The 20,238-nt window shown below is 39.2% G+C and overlaps 1 protein-coding gene across 1 annotated transcript in view; it reads right to left on the bottom strand.

Annotated features, from left to right (window-relative positions):
- Positions 1-20,238, bottom strand: part of ADAMTS12 (ADAM metallopeptidase with thrombospondin type 1 motif 12) — a 213,862-nt gene that overhangs the window by 86,331 nt on the left and 107,293 nt on the right. Inside the window, 6 exon segments of the mRNA XM_089496788.1 lie at positions 382-526; positions 2,296-2,439; positions 4,895-5,044; positions 9,220-9,344; positions 11,148-11,231; positions 13,699-13,895. Coding sequence (XP_089352914.1) covers positions 382-526; positions 2,296-2,439; positions 4,895-5,044; positions 9,220-9,344; positions 11,148-11,231; positions 13,699-13,895 — 845 coding nt within the window.

The raw sequence follows: 20,238 nt of genomic DNA, 5'->3' as shown, positions 1-20,238 counted from the left end.
CAGCAGGAAAGCAAAATAAATTGACTGGGTCAATGCATTGCCTAATGCTAGCAACACATTCCCAGTCCAACCATCCTATTCCAAGCAGATCTGCATGGGTTTAGCATAAATGTGAGGACTCTGTGATTTTCCAGCTGTTGTCCATAATCACTAGCCATTGACCATGCTGGTGGGGCTAATGGGAAATTGAGGTCTACAGATTTTCCACTCCTGGTTTAGCATGACAAAACATCCAGTTCCTGCTCTCTGTACAAACATTTCTTCCACTGGGCTGAATTTCCCCTTGTTTGAATGTGGTTGTCCAGCTAGGATTCAGTAGCCGAATTACATTTTCACAAAATGAAAGGTGAGGTGCAAGGAGAGGGAGACCACGGAACTTACATCCACTTGATCACAGAAAGTTGCATTGGGTCCATACTGCAACTGGCACTGGTGATGGACATCATAAAGCACTCCAGGTGCAATGAAAGGTGGCTTTAGGTCTTTCTTCTTTGGAATATCATCCAGGCAGAAGCCCCATCCTCGGCTGAATTTGAGACATGGAATTAATTCTTAACGCCTTTGAAGCTCTTGACTATGAACAGCAACACCTAACTTGTTTTTTTTTTAAAATGACAACCATAGTGTAACAGTCTCTCTCATACCCAAAGGTAAGTCAGAAATGACATCTACTTCTCCATCTTTTATGCCAAAAGTGGGAGAATAACAGGAAAATGAGCAGAGAGGAAATTCCTCGTAGATCAGACTGTCAATGCAGGCTATATTAGGTTGATTTCATAGAAACAGTACATGTAATTTTGTGTAGGAGTTGAAAATGCTGGTCTATTGAGCCTAATGGGACACCAGCTTTATCACAATATCCTGTTTTGATCATTACATTTCCAGTAAGATTATCAGCTCACAAGATGATTCAGAACATGATGACAATTAGTAGTTTCAGATATATGACTTATGAAGAAATGCTGAAGGAACTGAGCATATTTATCTTAGAGAAAAGATGATCAGCTATTTTTAAACTACTAGAACTTAGTGCTTAAAGACATGCTATAAAACAGTGACAGAAAACAGTCCCAGACCAAGTACTCCTTATGAGGGATGGGTGAGAATTTTGTTTCAGTTCACTTTTGATAATAATTGCCAGCATCTGCAGATTACTACATATTCGTGATGGAAAGAATTTGAGATTAAAGCAATGTGACTGTGGGAGAAACCAAAACTGAGAGACTTCTCCAACTAAAATTTGCCTCAACGCTGGTTAACAAGATAGGGTTTTTTATCGTGCCTGAGGTAGCAGAACAATTTTGGAGGTGTAAGACAGGCTATATAGGAAATTTAGCTCTGTCCTTCAAAAATAATGAAAGAAAGAAAGCAGCCGAGTGACTTTGGAAGGATGACTGCTGGAGAATGACAGTTCTAACTCCTACTATCTGAAGTGGTTGCCTTGTTCTACCTAATGTAGGGCTGGTTCCAGGGACACTGTGGAGACATAAATGTCAGATCTGCCCAGTATTCCTCCACCATCATGCCCACCACCATCTGTGAATAGTGCATATTTGTGTATGGTATGTAAGAAATGAATACAGATGTATTTTCATTCCTATCCTGTAATATTAGAATAACTCAGGGTCATCTAATGATACTTTATGGGCAGTAGTTGGACCATGAGGTGGTGGCTGGGAAGATTTTAAAAATGCTTAGATAACTTCATGGAGAACAGGTCTATAAGTGTCTATTAGCCATAGTGGTAAACTAGGCAGTTTTTTTAATGAATATGAATTGGCGAGAAGCAAATGAAAAAGGAATGTTGTATTTGGGTCCTACTTGTGAGCTTTGTTTCTGAGAAAAATCTGATGATTATAAGAAACAAGACTCCAGAACTATAAACCAACAGAGATATTCCAGGTGATTTTTCCTCTATATCTCTGTTAAAGACATTAAAAATTGAATAGCTTTCCTCTATATTATCTCTGTCCTACATTTGAGGTGGCTTTTCAAACACACAGTAAGGTCTGAACAACAAGAAATGCTGTACTGGCACACTGTCATCCTACTCTAAGATTCTACAGGCATGTACTTCCATGGATCTATTTTCAGCCATCAGCAAACATATAAACATATACAGTTTCTTAGTATAAAAGCATAATATCAAAGCACCAAATCCACAAGGTAAAGCAGCTTTCATTATCTGTTTCACAGTTGTCAGTCATTGGTTCTATACCCAAAGATAGCTCCAAGGCTATAAAAAAAATCATTCAAAGGCAATGAAGCAAAGGCAAAACAACCATACAGACTCACTCTAGGAAACGTGTGATGTATTCTTTGCTGCAGCGTGACCAAGTCAGGGGAGTGGGATCATACTGCAGTTGACGTGACATGATGTATGGGCGTCTCCCCACTGGCTCACAGTCATTTTCTTTTCCATCGTGCTGGATACCAAAACTAACAGAGAAATAAACCAAGATATTGTCAGGAAGGTTTATGAAGAGAGAATATAAAACTAGTTTCCTTCCAAACAACCTAAAGCATTGCAGAAAATATACAGAGAATTGTTATCAATTTATGTCTAGCATTTGGTGGAAGTTCATAGCAGGATATCTCAGAGTTTGGAAGTTATTTTTAAAAACGATATTGTTATTTACCTTCAAGTAGTTTCCAACTTATGATGATCCTAAGGTGAACCTATCGTGGTTTTCTCAGCAAGATTTATTCATATGAGGTTTATCATTGCCTTCCTCTGAGGCTCAGGCTGCATTCACACTGTAGAAATAATCCAGTTGCCATGGCTCAATGCTATGGAATTCTGGGACTATAGTTTTGTGAGACATTAAGTCTTCTCTGTGAGAGAGCTTTGGTGTCATAACAAATTATAGTGCACAGAATATATATATATATATATATATATATATATATATATATCTCCATCCATCCATCCATCCATCCATCCATCCCGCTCTTTTCCCAGGACTGGGACTCACTGAGCTATGGAAAATTAAAGGGGTGTCAACCTGGATTATTTTTGCAGTGTGGATGCAGCCTAAGAGAGTGTGACTTACCTAAAGTCACTTAGTGGGTTTCCATGGGTGAGAAAGGATTTGAAACCTGGAAGTTTATCGCACAAGCCCCTGGAATGGGGCTTGTGCGTTACAAAAAGGGCCGGGATGGGGCTGGAACAAGTGGAAGACACATTTTACTGCACGCAGGAAGTCCCCGTTCCGTTCCATCCCCCATCCGTCCTACAGTAGGCAATTTTTGAGAACTGCAGGAATGGAATGGAAGGGAACAGAATGGAATGGGGACTTTTGTGTGCGGTAAAATGCGTTCCCCACTCATTCTGCACTCATTCCTGGCCCCTTTCGTTCTGTCCCCAATCTGTCGCGGTGCGATAAACTCTCTGGTCTCCTTGAGTCTTCATCCAACATTCACAGCAAAGCACTATGCTGGTTCTCTTTTTAGACTACAGCTTGCAGAATCTCTCAGCCAAAATGGTCACTGCCCATACTTGCAAGAAGCTCCTGGAAGTTGTAGTCCAGAAAGTAATTTCCTCATCTTAAATGATGAAGAAGCTATCAAAGAAATCAACAGATCTGATCCAGGTTTTCTAATAATAAAGCTCCAGCCATTAAGACAGACATAGTAGGAAACTGGGAGAAAGTCACTGTAAAAGGTTGCATAATTACTCCTTTGAGTCAAAGATTATATTGGCAAAACAAAGGCAGAGATAGGTTTACAGTAAAAATTAAATGAATGTTATATTTTAAATTCTTGTTTTCATCTGTACTTGAATATTTTAAGTGAATGTACAAAAATGTCAAACAAAAAACTATAATCTATTAATGCTAATGCATTAATTCATTTGTAATAGTTTGTATTTTAAGTGGTTTTAATATGATGATGTTTTAACTGGTTTTTAACAATATTTGTAGCTACTGTTGTAAACTGCCTAAGTCCCAAACTGGAGGAAAGGAGAGATATAGACAGATAAATAAATAAACAAACAACAACAACAACATAGGAAAGAAAGTCTTTTCTACATGGCAAGAAAAAAGATGAAGATATTGTACTGATGTAAACCAGATGAAAGGATGGAAAGCTAGACAAAGTGTGATGCTTTAGAAATTGTTGGACTGTCTGCATCTCACATTGACTGCATAGCCCATATAGACAGTGGTGAGGAATGCTTAGAAGTGCAGTCCAACAATATCTGGTGAGTACCCACTTCTGAACTAAAGCATTCTTCTATCTAAACTTTAGTTTTAATCAATAAAAAAATCAGATTTAATCAGTAGAAAAGACTTCCAACATATTAGACTACTTATGCTTAGGTTTCTCTCTATTTCCACTGAGCTACAATGCAGCTCTTAGCCTCTTTATTGCAACCAAAACAACATATTAATTAGCTTACTTGCTAATTAGCTTACTTGCTGTTCACCGCTATGATCTTTGGAATAGCGGTATATAAATAAAACAAATTATTATTATTATTATTATTATTATTATTATTATTATTAAGCTCTTTTTTCTCTAGGTTTAATTGCAGTCATTTCAGTAGCAGTTAGCAATGTAAGGTAACACCCTTATGTTCACCAAAACTGGAAAAGAGAGGAAATAAAAATTATAATAAGCCCACCTAAAACTCAAACTCTTTCAAGCTTTTCCTCTCCCCAGCTGTCATGACTTAGCTGAAGAACTCATAATAACATATGCCTGACGTTTTGTTTTTCCTTTTCCCTCCTGAACTTCTTTTACTTTTGTGTCATAGCTGTATAGATTGCAAGCCTGAGGGCAGGGACTGTCTGACCCTTCTTTACTTAAGTTACTCTGTGAGATTTTCCAGCTGTAGAACAAGATACAGCTATTTTTAAAAAATTGCCAAGGGTCGCAAATATTTTCGTACCTATGTCCAAGTTCATGTGCAATTGTGAATGCCAAAGGTAGGCCAGAGTCCTCATTGATGTTACAGCTTCGATGTGGTTGACACATTCCAGAGAGATGGGATAAGCCCAAGGTTTCACATGGACGATTCATGCCGGCACAAATGTCTTTTCTGCAAACACAGCAAAAGGCATGAGATTCAAAGAACTATGCCCACAAGCAATTCAGTAAGACTTTTGACAAGATCTTCCATGATATTCTTGCATGTAAGCTGGTAAAATGTAGGATAGACAATGCTACTGTTAGGTGGATTTGTAACTGCTTGACCAGCCAAATCCAAGGATTGCTCACCAATGGTTCCTCTTCATCCCAGAGAGAATGGACTAGTGGGGTGCCACAGGGTTCTGTCCTGGGCCTATCTTTATAAATGCCTTGGGTGATGGAATACAGGGCATGCTTGTCAAATTTGCAGATGACACCAAATTAGGAGAAATAGCTAATACTCCAGAGGATCAGAATTCAAAATGACCTTAACAGAGCTGGGACAAAACTAAAATAACAGATTTCAATGGGGATAAATGTAAGGCAGAAAAAAAATAAAATACACAGATATAGGATGCCTGATGGCTTGACAACAGTCAACAGTGTGATGTGACGCTAAAAGAAACCCCAGTGTGATTCTAAACTGCATCAATAGGAGTGTTCAGATTAAGGGAGGTAATAGTACCACTCTATTCTGGTTTGGTTAGACCCCATCTGGAACATTATGTCCATTTCAGGGCACCACAGTTCTAGAAGGATATGGAAAACAGGAAATGTGCCCAGAGGAGGGTGACCAAAATGGTGAAAGGTTTGGAAGCCATGCCCTATGAGGAGTGGCTTAGGGAGCTTGGTCTGTTTAGCCTGGAGAAGAGAAGGTTAAGGGATGACATGATAGTCATAGAATCATAGAATTCTCATGCTTCAAAGCCTAAGACACAGAGCAATGGATCCGATTCAAGCTACTGTAAAGAGATTCCACTTAATCATCAGGAAGAAGTTTCTGACAGTAAGAGGTGTTTCAAAGTGGAATATGCTGCCTCAGAATGTGATAGATTCTCTTTCTATGGGGGTTTTAAACCGAGGCTGGATAGCCATCTGTCAGGGGTGGTTTAATTGTGTATTCCTGTATGGCAGGGATGGATGGCCCTTGAGGTCTCTTCCAGCTCTATCATTCTATGATTCAATACCTATCCACTATTATTACCTATTATTCAGAACTAGTTACAGACAGATGCTATTCATACAAGAGCATGCACTGAACAAACCTAGAGTAAACTTCTATCCCTAAATTCCTAAGTGGGCTAGTCAACTTTTAATGTTTATTCTGTATGTTGCTTTTTGCCGTGAATTGTCTTCAGAAGCTGAATCATAATTCCCTAAATTAGAAATAAACCAATGTGGCACATGGCATTGTCAAAAGAAGAAAAAGAAGAAAAGGAAAGCAAAAGGAAAAACTGGCACAACCAAGTGACAGATTTCTGATCATTATAGCAGTATTCAAAAGCCTGCAATTATCATTAACAAGCGCTGCTAGGAGAAGTCACAAGCAATAAAGCCCTGTGATTTTGTAGCAAACAGACTTTAACAAAAAGGACCAAAAATATTTGCTGTTCCATTTGTTCTCTTTGGAAGAGGGTTGTGGAATTGGGGAGGAATTGTTTCCAAAGCTATTTCTGCTATTTTGTTAGCCTGAATTGGAAAAAAGCTATTACATACAAAATACAGGCCTAAATACCCTAAAGGCACCAGATCCTGTCTAATCTTGTATGCTAAGCAGGGTCAGCTCTGGTTAGTACTTGGATGGGAGACTACTAATGAATATCAGTTGTGGCAAGCTATATTTCAGAGGAAGGAAATGGCAAAATCTCTTCTGAGTATTCCTTACCTAAGAAAACTCAATGGGGTTGCCTTAAATCGACAGGAGACCTCGAGGCACATACATACATACACTATATATATAATGCTTGTCACAAGACAACTGTATGATTAGCAGTATGAATATGTGAGTCATGTATATGAAATTATTGTATGAGTAGTCCAACAGATGAAATTATGATGTTAGGGTTCCCAGAAAAAATCAGCACATACTCATATTTCTGATATTTCTTGTTGCCTTGCTACTGAACATAACAAGAGCCATGCTGAATCACATCAAATACATCTCTAGTCCCACATTATTTTCATACAGTGGCCAATGTTGCTTATAGGACATGAACGCAGTTGCATCCCACATCTTACGTTCTCTTACAAGTGACTTACAGAGACAAGCTACTACTGATACTGGAGGTGATACATAGTCATCATAACTAGTAGCTATTGATGGCCCCAACCACTATGGATTTAGCCAATCTCTTTTCAAAGCCACCAAGTTAGCATCCATAACAACATCTTGTAGCACAGAATTCCAAAGTTTAACTTTAAGCAGAGTGAAGTTCTTCCTACGGCAAAGGTTAAGATGTGGAACATTATTAGTTAGCATTTGTATAGAATTTGCAAACCAGTGTGATGTAGTGGTTTGAGTGTTGGACTAGGACTTGAGAAGATGAGGGTAGAAATACCTAGCGAACCATGAAAACCTATTGGGTGACCTTGAACAAGTTACACTCTCACAGCCTAAGAGGAAGGCAATGGCAAACCTCCTCAGAATAAATTCTGCCAAGAAAACTTTCGTGGCTATCCATGACTGAGTGGGAATTTGAATCCTTGTCCTAGTGCAACACACAAACCATGCTGGTTCTGTCTACAACTAGCTGCTTTCATCCAATAACAAAGGTATAACAACATTTTAAGTGTAACTAAAAGAAGGCTGATAATAATGTTTACTTTCTATGTGTGTATATGTGCCTTCAAGTTACATGTCAACGTCTGGCGACCCCATTAATTTCATAGGGTTTTCTTAGGCAAGGAACACTCAAGAGGTAGTTTTGTCATTTCCTTCCTCTGAAATATAGCCCATAGCACCTGGTATTCATTGGCAGTCTCCTATCCAAGTACTAACCAGGGCTTGATCTGCTTAGCTTCAAAGATCAGGTAGGATCAAGTTTCTTTAAGGTATTTAGGCAATAGGAATATAGCAATAGCAAGTACGTTTCTATACTCTCTGAGCAGTGTACATTTCTATACTCCCTAAGCTAATTGCCCCCAACAAGCTGGGTACTCATTTTAGCTACCTTGGAATGATGCCAGACTGAGTCAACTCCCGAATCCCTGGCTGGTATCAAACTCACAACCTTGTGACTGTGAGTGAGTGGCTACAGTACTGGCATTTAACCACTCTGCCACCAGGCTTCACTAATGAAGGAGAAATATCCTACAGCAATTTACTGTCCCAATATTGGAGGTCACAGTGAGGTAGGTAGGAGAAATGTATTTGTTACCACAGGCCAACAAATATTTATTTTTATTTATATAATTTTGAAAGAAATGTTAAAAAGTAACTTTCAGGCTCAACCCACATCCTCCCAAGAATTTCCACACAATTGGCACATTCTTTCGAAGGGGCCACCCAGGGTGAAGGGCAAGTAACTTCTGGCTCCTGTTCTATCTTCTAAAGGTGTTTTTTCAACACATAGGAGCCTACTCTTGTGTGTCCTTTTCCTGTAAAGTGCTATATGAAAGTCAAGGAAGATTTTCTATTTTTAACCTGTTTTGTTATAGTCCAGCAATGTCAGTGTAGTCTTTTTTTTTTTTTGGAAGTTCACAGTGGACAAAGTCATGGAGGTTCCTTTCAAATATTGTGGCCTGTTCTGCTGTATGTAGCATTTGATGTGGTTCAAAGATAAGAACTAGAATAAGAACACAAAGCAAAGTAGGAGCAGGGGCACAGCATGCCTGTGTGTGTGCGTGTTCAAGTAACTTAACTGACCCAATACTTCTATCCTCTCTTTTCACTACAACAATCCAGCACAAGTAGTAGCTGTAGTGCTGTACCCAAGCTACAAGGTAACACTCATTACATTTTCCTTTACTAAACTATTAAGTACATTACATAAAAATATACAAGCAGAACATAACTACTGGAAAACAAAAACATTTACAAGGCAGATCATACGAAAGAAAGTTGAGCACCCTCTCAGACTTCACCTCCAGCTTTCTGTTAAGTCCATCCAGAAACTCAGCGCTTCCTTTTGTTTCTCTTCTTTGTTTCTTTTAATCACTCAACCACACAACTTTACTTTCTCCTCAATTGGGGAAGCAAGAGCTTCTTCAAATTCAGATGGGTATCTCATTCCATAATACAAAGAGATTCCCATTTGTCAGTTCTCCTCAACATGACCTTCATATCTGGTAAGCGGATCTTCATACCTGGTAAGAAGTACGGCCACATCATGGTGGAGTGGGTTGTTATCTGTTTTCGGATTGATACTCTTTTGCCATTTGCAAAAGCTGGCTAATGTCTTATCTGCATGGTGAACTATTTTCAGCCCTTGCTGAAAAGAGAGAAAGAAAATTATAATCATACTGCCAGCATACTAACAGCATTGGCATTAATTACTAAGCTCAGTGAAGTAATTAACTTTAACAAATATTGTTTTTGCCAGAAGCAAGAGGCATCATTTTAATAGCTGTTTACCAAGTCTTAAAAGTTAAGATAAAACTTTGATCACTGAGAAAATGTTTGATTCTGCATTCTCAAAAAAGAAAACCACATCAGAGCAAAACAGCCTATTCAGGTATATAGTTATACTCTATATTACCACAGATTCTTACAGTTTTAACGAGGAAAATAGTGAACTTACTGATCAAATCACAGCAACAGTTCTTAATACCTTCACTCTAATAGTTTTGGCAGCAAGACCAAAGAAAGATAGTTAATTACTTACATCCAAACATATATCCACAGGTAATGGATATGCAAAGTAATCTTCACATGTCTTTAAATACAGTATATAAAGTCACTTCCACAAAATAGTAAACTAAAAATGCTCAAAATTTTTCCAACTTCAAATACTTCTCTTCATTTTCTGTTTCAAAGCAAATGTTTTTCTATTATCAAAGAAAATGTGAAGCACCTTTTAAGGGTTAAAATATATGTAACATGTTTAAAAGTGGAGCCAATTTGGAAACATGCTTACTGTATTCAGAACAAACAGTTCCTCTCCAGGGTCAGTCTCAGGGAGGAAAAACACAATTCTGTAAATTTGCAGCAGGGACTAGCTATGTTTGGCACAAATTGGCCACCAAGAACTTAGACTGCCCTGACTCCCAATGTAGCTCTCAATTTAAAGTTATACAGGTCAATTTAAAGCTATAAAACTATATATTGACTGCAACTTTGCAACTATTACTTAGGTTTTGTTCTGGTTAAAAGATGAGAGAATCCTGAAGTTAAGGAAAATGCTCCATATCCAAGTCAAAGATATCATTATTTCCCCCCCCAAATAATTGCTATGCTGAAGACTGAATTCTAATCTTGAAATCAAATGCTAATTTAATATTTGAATTCTGGCAAGGAAATAAGAGCTTAAAGAAGTAGCATCAGATATCTGGATGTGAAAAATTAACAATTGACCAACATGATTTATACTTTTGATGTACTATAAAAGTTCACTAACATAGGTATGAGGAATTCCATTGTTGCACAACTGATTGGGCAATGAGCAACAAGGTCTGCATCTGAACTGCAGAAATAATGCAGTTTGATATTGCTTTAACTGCCATGGCTCAGAGCCTTGGAATTCTGGGCTTTGTAGTTTTGTTAGATATTTAGCCTTATCTGTCAGAGATCTCTAGTGCCACAACAAACTATGTATCCTAGGATTCCATAGCACTGAGCGATGACAGTTAAAGCCACTGGTATAATGGTATTATTCTGCATTATTCAAACTGCATTATTTCTGCAGTGCAGATGCACATAAGTGAGCTCTTTGATTCAGCAATGGTCAATCAGCTCCTCATCCAAATGTCTTAGGAAGCAAAGGAAGGGAAGAAGGAAGGAAGGAAGGAAGGAAGGAAGGAAGGAAGGAAGGAAGGAATAAGAGCTATGTCTGTACTTGCAGAATCACCTACACTAGGGACTGACAGACAAATTGCAACCTCTGAACAATCACCACTACTTCCACAACTACTTCTAATAAGATTCCACCTAACTAAACAGCTGTGCTTTCATAAGATACATCTAGATAGCTACCATGTACACTAACATGGTTCTGTTTCCTTCATCTTGCTCCCAAATCTGTTCTCCTTAGGCAGCATAATCAAATAGATATATAACCGTGAGGTTAGGATCTTACCTCTTCTTCCTCAAGAAGAATAAGACGGACCAGCACAATATGGATTGCATTGCCAATGCTTGGATCATGGAACAAGCCTGCCACCTGGGCCAGAGCCAGACATTATGAAGTTAATAGAACCCTCTTCTTTAGCAAATATTTTCTTCCACCACCACCCTCTATACAATGATGATAATTTACTCCAACAGCATTGCCAAAGTATCTGGTCCTTTGCAGGGTGAAAACTTTTATGCAGTGTAATTATATTAACCTCCCTCTTGTAGGGTGGAATCACAAGTGTGATGTAGTAAAGTTGAAAGGCAGTGCTTTCTCTACAAACATGAAACTTGTCAGTATGGTGATGTGTGCCACCTCTTCCCATATGAGCATGAAATTTGAAACTCTTTTGCACATCCCAAACCCGTGTGAGGCTAGGATGATGGATACGTGTGACAGGATTTTTTCTGTAACAGCACCCCAAAGGTAGTCTGGCTCCATCTATTTGAAGCTTTTAGTGAGCAAGTAAGGCCCAGTACACACAGGCACTTTGTCGCGTGGCGGCAGTGATCTTAGGGTTTGGGAGTGTGCAGCATCCACACACTCCCGAACCCTAATACGTACGGACACTGGCATCATGGCGGCCTCCCATCCATACAGGGACGCCATGATGCTGCCACCGCCGTACAACAGCCAGATGTCTCTGGCAGGAAGTGGCATCATGGCTGCACCTCTTCCTGCTTCTGGCATCACAAAAAAGAAGCTGCTTTAGGCGTCTCTTTTTTGTGGCGCGTCTGTGCTGCAGCATAGGGCAAAAAAGGGCGGCACGGAGCCATCCGTCTGTACTGCCCCTAAAATGTTCTTCCTCATAGCCTTTAGTGTTTCAGACCACTCCATCTTCTTTCATAGTTTGTTTATAATTTTATGGACCATTTTAGGTTGTTTAAAAAAGTTTTAAAATAATATTTTAATTTGTTATAAAGGGTGTTTTTTAATCTTTATATTATCATTTATCAGCTTCATATCACTCTGAGGACCCTGGTGTACTGAGAGGGAATATATAAATACTTGAAATGAAGAAATAAAGGCTAAATATGTGTTAGGACCTGAGCCTATTTTCAGACTTGTTCCCACAACCACTTAGCATAGAGTAGCTTAGATGATGGAATCTGAAGTCCCTACATCTGTACAGCATGAGACTGGGGAAAATTTTAACAGGCAGTGTTAAATGCAAAGGTGTCAAGGCTTGTCAGGTGTGAAAACTACTTGTTGTTATGTGCCTTCAAGTTCTTTTTGTCTTATGAAGATCTTAAAGGCTTATCTAGAGTCTATTATAAGGTTTTCATGGCAAGATTTATTCAGAGGGGGGTTTGCCTTCCTTTGAGGCTACTATTTCCCACTAAATTAGTACTTCTGGGGAAATAATCTTAGGTTGCTATTTTCAAGCAGAAATTCTGTTTTGTCAGGGACATTTTTAAATTACTATATAGTGAAGTGCTGCAGAGGACAATGGAGCCATAGGAAGATTCTTTGCATTCTTATTATCCATCCACATGATGGAACTTGAGTGTGAATTTCCATTTTCACCTTGCCTGTTGCTTAATCCATATATGTTGGTTGGCCATCTGTTGGGGGACTATGATATTGATTCCTGCATATCAGGGAGTTGGATTCTTGCAACTCTATGATTCTGTTCTATGATTCTTTACACTTCCTTCTTTAACTTTCCTTAGTAACTGTTCCAAGCAAGTGGAATAGACTGTGGTGAAGAACAATAATAGCAATAGCAAGTACATTTCTATACCGCTTATTAATGCACTTAAGCATTCCTTAAGCGGTTTACAAAGTGTAAGCTAATTGCCCTCAACAATCTGGGTACTCATTTTAGCGACCTGGGAAGGATGCAAGTCTGAGTCGAGCTTGAGCCCTTTTGCTGGTATTGAACTTACAACCTTATGGTTGGTGAGTGAGTGGCTGCAGTTCAAGCATTTAACCACTGTGCCACCAAGGCTCCAGTAAGCACACCTTCTCCAGCTAAAAGGTTTATTATGTATTGTGTTAGGGGATGAACAATTGGAATAGCTGCATTGTGACTTTTGTTGCTTTATAAAATTTGCCTGCTCTCAATAAACTTGGGCCATCCCACCTTCTAGCTGGGAAGAAGGTGGAGTCCTTTTGATCAAACTGGCTTGCATTTGTGTGGTTTCTTTTCTAACAGATTCGGGACTTGTTTCGCAAGACAACCCAACACGACAAGTTAAGGCCAGTTTGAAACCAGTTAAAAAGTGCAGATTTGAATGAAATGAATTAGGCCCTAAAGGTTATTTATAATTAAAAAGGAATATTTTCACTTGGTTCTGGACAGAAAGTACCTTTGATACTAACCAGGCTGCCAAAAGGAGGATATTCCACAACCAAGGTGTCACAGTAGAGAAGGACCTTTCCCGTGTCCTCTCACAATGGACATGAACTACACTGATAAGGGACAGAAAAGGGCCTTTCCAGTAGACCTCAGTCCTTAGGTGGGTGCTAGGCACTGTGGAATCATGAGGGAAATTGAAAATATGTTACCTACCATGTTTATAATAGTGAGAATATAGTCTTCCACATTCTCACTTCCATGATATTCAATCATCTTGCTGTCAGCAACCACCAGAGTCTCCACCCAGCGTTCTCTGCTGACAGACCGTCGGGAGGTTGCCTTGGTCATCAGATGGTTTCTTTCCCATTTCTCCCTTCGAAGCTCTTGATGTTTGAAAAAGTTTGAAGTTTCTGAAATGGGAGGCAAACGGTATGCACTTTATTTCATGTGAATGGATTATTATACATTCCTTTTTCCCATGTGCCCCGATATTTCACAGAGAAAATCCAGGACATATATGATGAAGCAGCATCAAAGTGTAGTGAAGAGGCCAAAGGTTAATAGTGAGAGGAACACTAAAGTCAGGAAAAGCCTGCTGTAGCAGTTTGGTTTTGCCTGAGCTTATTGGGAAGAGAAAGATTCCACCTCTCCTCACCTCTTCCTCCTGCTAAATTAATTGAGAGCAAACTACTTTTGCACCTTGATTTCATTTTACAGAGCCAAAACTGGGGGAAGGAAAGGAGACGGAGCAGGAAGAGGAGAGAAAGTGGGACAGAATCATTCACAGTGCAAACACTGTAGGCTGTGATGTTATAATTCCTGAAAAATACAAGTTTAATAGCAAGTGCTGGTGAATCAGACAGGTAGGAGGTACATAAATAAATTTTGCAGCCTGTCTTTTAGAAAAGAAGTATACCACCTAGCTTAACCTACTGTTTTTCAATAATAAATAAAGAGTCAATAATTTAATCCACATTAGCCGTATCATAGAATAACTGCATTGTATTTGCTCACTTCTACACAGAAGGATCTCTTACCAGATAGCCCCTCACAATATCTGTCATGGGATTATGATGACTGTATTGCACCTCCAGTATCTGAATACAGCTTGCAGGGAAATAGGTATGGAGGAACATTATTGCATGCATCTTCTGCTTTAGGCTTTCCATATAAATCTGGTTGGCCACTATGAGAACAGAATTATGGATAGGATCTTGGTTTCAGTAAGCAGGGCTCTTTTGGTGTTCTTATAGCAACTGAACTGAATTTGCTTGCTTGCTTCTTACAGGACATTTGCACAATGGTCACAAATGAACAGTTGTTCTATCATGTTCTCCAACTGGTTCTCTCTTTCGAGGCCATGGGAAAATTGTCTCTTTTTTGTAAGGGAAAGAACATTAGCTAATTCTATCAGTCTTGGAACCATCCAGAATTCTCTTATTTCTGGACAAGAAAAATGCAACTGAGGCACCTGGCAAGAAGAATGTTCTGCTGGCAATGCAGTTGGTAATGCCCCCCTCCCAATTTTCTGGATGTGGTGTAACTTTTCAATATCCCTTACTCCACTCTTTCTCAGTGTGACCATTGTGGGGTGCTATTGAAAGAAGGTTAGGCTGATGACCCTTTGTGTGGTGTTATAATTTTGCTTTCCAAAGGGTGTGCATCCCAGAAGGTGGTTCAGGGTGACCTTTTCCAGGTTCCAGAACTCATGTTCATTATGAACATCATCAACAAGTTCCTCCAATTATTTATATGTGATTAGAAGCCTCAGACTCTTCAGCTTCTACTGTTAACAAACAGCCCAATTTCTGCATGTTTGCTCGAGTTTCTTTCTCTTCCAGGGGCCTTATTACATTGGGCACATCTCCTGATAAATAGCCCTGTTTTGAAAGGTGAAATGCAAGTGGGATAGCTCTTTTCCCTAATGCATCTTTGAGATCTTCCCAGTATTGCAGCTTTCATTCACATTAAAAACCTCCACACACAGCATTTGGCACTGTCCACCAAGTACTCTACACACACAAAAATTGCCTCCCATATAAATGATAAGTAGTTTTATCTTTAAAAGAACCTCTTTCTTCCTTATACAGTTGGCCCTCCACCTTTGCAACTTTAACTTTTGTGGATTTTATTATTGCAGATTTGATTAATATGCACTCTCTAGGAATCTATAGGTCCTTCAGTGTGACCACAGAGTCATGCTGAGATTCCTCAAGAAAACATTTCTCTAGCCATCTGAAGGTCCTCCAATGTGATTCTGTGGTCAGCTTGCAGCAAATGTTGACCATAGCATTGTATTGGAAGACCTAGAGATTCCTAGTGAAGTGGGGGGGTTTTAGGTTTTAAAAATCAGTGTTTTGTTTGCTTTTTTCCCACTTTCATGTGGGTCCTGCACCTCTAACCCCCCAAAATGTGGAAGGCTCACTGTATTTCCATGTGTGTGTGAATGTGTCTGCCTTCTACCACAAATTGGGCTAAACCAGACATCATGAATCAATGGCTGATGAAAGTCAGCAGCTAACGATCTACCTATCTGACTTATCTGTCCCCATGAAGAAATTAGTATTTCTGAATGAGGGAACAGCCAGAAAGAGACTTCACAAAATAAATTAATTTACTAAACTGTAAGGCTTTCATTTATTGTGTGTCTATGAGTGAGCCATTAGCACACCATAACATTATAGCACTCTAGTGACAGAATAGGACTGGAAAAGCAGGCATGTGGGGTAGTGAGCAAAGGGTTTTTTGGCTTTTAACAAGCGGGATGCACACAGTCATTTGGCAAAGGATTCAAACATTTCTCATTGTTACAAATTAAATCAAACTGAAATTTTCTCTCCTCCTTCTCCCCAGATTGTTTCCCCACCCACACCATGCCCACTGTACCCAAAATTGTCATTGAAGTGGAATTTAACTTTCACATTGCAACCCCCCCCCCCCCCCGAAAAAACAGAATAGTTGGAGGAAAGGTGGTCATGTAGAAAGAAGTGCTTTGAAGACGGTCTCAAGTGGGAGAATAATAGGACAACAATAGCATCAGTGGTGAGGCAGAGGCGCTAGTGGTGTTGATCAATCATGATAAGGCTCTTAGACCCAGAATAGAGTGGGGGAACTTAAAGAAAAGAATGCAGGGTTACATCCCACATACCGTGCATAGTAGCCCTGATATGGATTCAGCAATATGCTGTGCAATGTGAAGTCAAAGGCTTTCATGGCTGGCATCCATAGTTTTTTGTGGGTTTTTCAGCCTATGTTGCCATGTTCTAGAAGAGTTTCTTCCTGACGTTTCACCAGCATCTGTGGCTGGCATCTTCAGAGAATGCTTCCCTGGAAAAAGTGGGTCTATATATTCTGTGTGAGCCTGGGAATGCAGGAGTGATTTGCATGCGTATTGTTCTGTGCTGATGGCAGGCCTCAGGCTGGGAGGCTAATGCAAAAGAGGATTAGTGTCTGCTAATTGGTGATCATTATCTGCTGGGAAAGCCCCTGACTCTCAGTGGTTTCCCATTTGCATTTGCTGAGTCTTCATTTTGCTATTCTTCAAGACTGGTAGACACTTTAAGGGTTTCTTCTTTCCAGTTGAAATTATCCAGATGTTTGTGGATTTCAATGGCTTCCCTGGGCATCCTGACATGGTAGTGGTTGGCATGGTCCAGAATTTCAGTGTTTTCAAACAGTATTTGTCAGCATATAATGCCTTGGTGATGGAATGTTTATTCAGAAATAAAACTGTAAGTCCTCAGAGATCTCAAGATATGGGGTAGGTTAGAAATATGGGCTCAGCTCCTCCATCACATTTGTTATAACATAAATGTAGTTACAAATGATCTAAAAAAAATCGACTCCCAAACTTGAGGGAGCTGCTGTGAATGATGGAGATCTGTAGCCCAGGCAAGTGGGGCACTTCAGGATGACACAGCTAGCCACATCTGCCCAGAAGAGAACATCGGGTAGTATAACCACATGTGGATATAAGTGCCTTTAACTAAGCAACCTCTCCAGCAATAATGGTGTGAGGAGCTGCATCATGCATCTTGCCTGTCACACTTTAAAATATTAAATTCAAATAGGATGGTTGCATTTCTACTTGTTAAATAGGGATTAATGTGTTATAACACATTGAAGGGGTGTTTGTTGATAAGAGAGCATTGATCACATTCCTTTGTAGTGAAGGAGCAGCAGGAAGAGAGTTGAGCTTGGTTCAAAACTATCTAAGATCATTTTCATGGGGTTGCAGAAAAAAGAAATAAAGAAGAGGGTGTTATGAGAACAGGATGGTTTAGCTTTTGTAACAAATTAGAAGATTTGAAAAGATTTGAAATTGTGTATGTTTTAATTATGCTTTGCTTATGCTTGCTGTTTAGTTCTGACAACATATATCACATGTGTATATTTCTGGTCACTGAATAAAGGTTTTCTGGCTGCCAATTAGCTTCCGGGCGCAATACAAGGTGTTGGTTATTACATGGCTCGAGCCCGAGTTACTTGCAGGAATGCCTCTCCCTACACAATCCACCCTGCATACTTAGAACATCTGGGAAGTTCTTACTAGAACATCATAATACCAGGTTAATTACAACCGCCCATAGGGCGTTTACTGCCGCGGTCCCAAAATTATGGAATAGCCTACCGGAAGAGATCCATTTTATCACTACCTTAGAGGCCTTTAAGAAGCCACTCAAAACAGATCTCTTCCGGTGGGTTTATCCCCCGGACTCCATATAAAAGGTTATGATGATTGCTCCACTTTTTGCTATGATTGTTGGCTAATTGATGAATTGCTATTTTAGAGAACTAATAGGAATGTTGGTTAATTCAGTATTAGTATTTTATTGATTGTATTTGGTATTATGTATCATTTTAATGATATAATCCCGCCTCGACCCGTGGGAGAAGCGGGAAATATAAATAAACTATTATTATTATTATTATTATTATTATTATTTCTGAGGGTTTACTGCTGAAGACTGAATTTCTAAACTAAGGAAGTTACAGGACTTGGCAAAGGGGAAGAAACTTTAGTTAGCAATGCTAACTTAAAACTAGTGGGGGGTTTGGATTAGCAGGCTTGACACTACCTCCTACTATTGTTTTCAGGCTTTCCTCTGATAGCTACAGTCTGCACAGTAACCAGGTGAGAAAAACTAACAGAACTACTTTGTTGATTTTGAACATTTCTAGGCAAACATCACCTCTTGCTAGCAAATAGAAGCCACTATGCAATTAGAATCCACACTTCTTCACAGATTTTCTGTGGTAAGAAAAAAATGGAAGAAGCAGTGGGAAAACAAAGGAGGATTATGTCTGGAGGATAACTGTCATCTGTCTCACCAGTAAAATTCAATGAATGACAATGGCTGATACAATGATAAAAGTCTTATCTCTCAGAGATAAGAAATAATTCTCCCAGGTGCTGTGGAAAGAAATACTTGAAAAATCTTGAGAGAGAAAGAGCAAGCTTGAGAGAGCAACCATTCACAGTTTCAATTTAAAAAAACAAAACCAAAAAGCAAACCTTGATTTTGTCATTTAATATAAGGGACAATGTTTTATTACACCATTGTATATAATGGAGCTTGAGCATCCATGGATTTTGGTATTCATAGTGGGTCCTGGAACCAACCCCCACTGTATACATATGCAATACCAGCGGCATCTGGTGGTTTCCATGTAGCTGGGATGGTGAACCTGCTCTGGGTTTCAGTTCAAACTTTAAAGGAACTATCCATGGTGCTGAAATAGCCCCATTTACATGGAAGCCACTGTATGAGAGAGAGAGAGAGAGATGGAACAGTACAGCTTCCTGATCTTTGAACACTCCTTGGGGACATGGCTATGCAGAGCTATGCTATATATAGTTTATGTGTATACATGTACATGCAATTATATAAATCAGAGCCGGGGGGGGGGGGCGGACTGTGCAGATGTGGCTCCTAGCAGGCAGAGCCAGCAAAGCCAATGGTGAACAATGATAGGAGTTGCAGTATAACAAAATCTGGAGGGCACATGATCCTCACTCCTGCTATACAAATTTGTATAGCAAAGAAGGATTTGCTATACAAATCCTTCTGCACATAACAGACTTCGTTTTGAGTAGTCATGCATAGGACTGCACTGCAAATGTATATATGGATGTATTTTAACCTGTTGTACACTGCTTTGATTGCCTGGCAAAAAGCGGGATAGAAATTTAAAAATTATTTATATATTATTATTGTTGTTGTTATTATTATTATTATTAGTATTTACAGGACAGCTAGCATCAGATTATTGCAGATCAACCAGAGAGACCCCAGAAGTGCAAGAAATCAGCGAGTTTATTTAAGTTGGCTGCTCTAAGGGAATCATTTCCCAAAGCTTGGAGAAAGATCAACAGATTCATCTCCGTTTTATAGGAATTCAGACACAGAATATTTGGCATTTCATTGATTAGTACATGGAATTTCAGCATAATCACATTACATTACAGAAAACATATTTTAAGCATACGTGGATACCACTATCAATCCCCTTATCAGAACTGTTTACACACTATCTTAGTAAACATTCCAACATCCTTTTTTCAGCAAATGCGGACCTTTAGGCTTTACTTTAGGTAACGAATCATACTATGCAAGAACCATGAAAATGTCCTTTGACCTATCTAGTTACCTGTTAGCCTCAGGCCTTCTAACTTTTCACATGCAGGCTATTTTTCCTATTTAATTAATTTTATTAATTTTTCATCCATCTCAAGATAACAATGCTGCCTTA

Source organism: Sceloporus occidentalis, unplaced genomic scaffold (genome assembly GCF_023333645.1).
Source record: "Sceloporus occidentalis isolate IW3139 unplaced genomic scaffold, rSceOcc1.0.p SCAF_1, whole genome shotgun sequence".
NCBI lineage: Eukaryota > Metazoa > Chordata > Lepidosauria > Squamata > Phrynosomatidae > Sceloporus > Sceloporus occidentalis.
The sequence above is the reverse complement of the archived record's forward strand: the minus strand, read 5'-3'. Positions and strand labels throughout refer to the sequence as shown.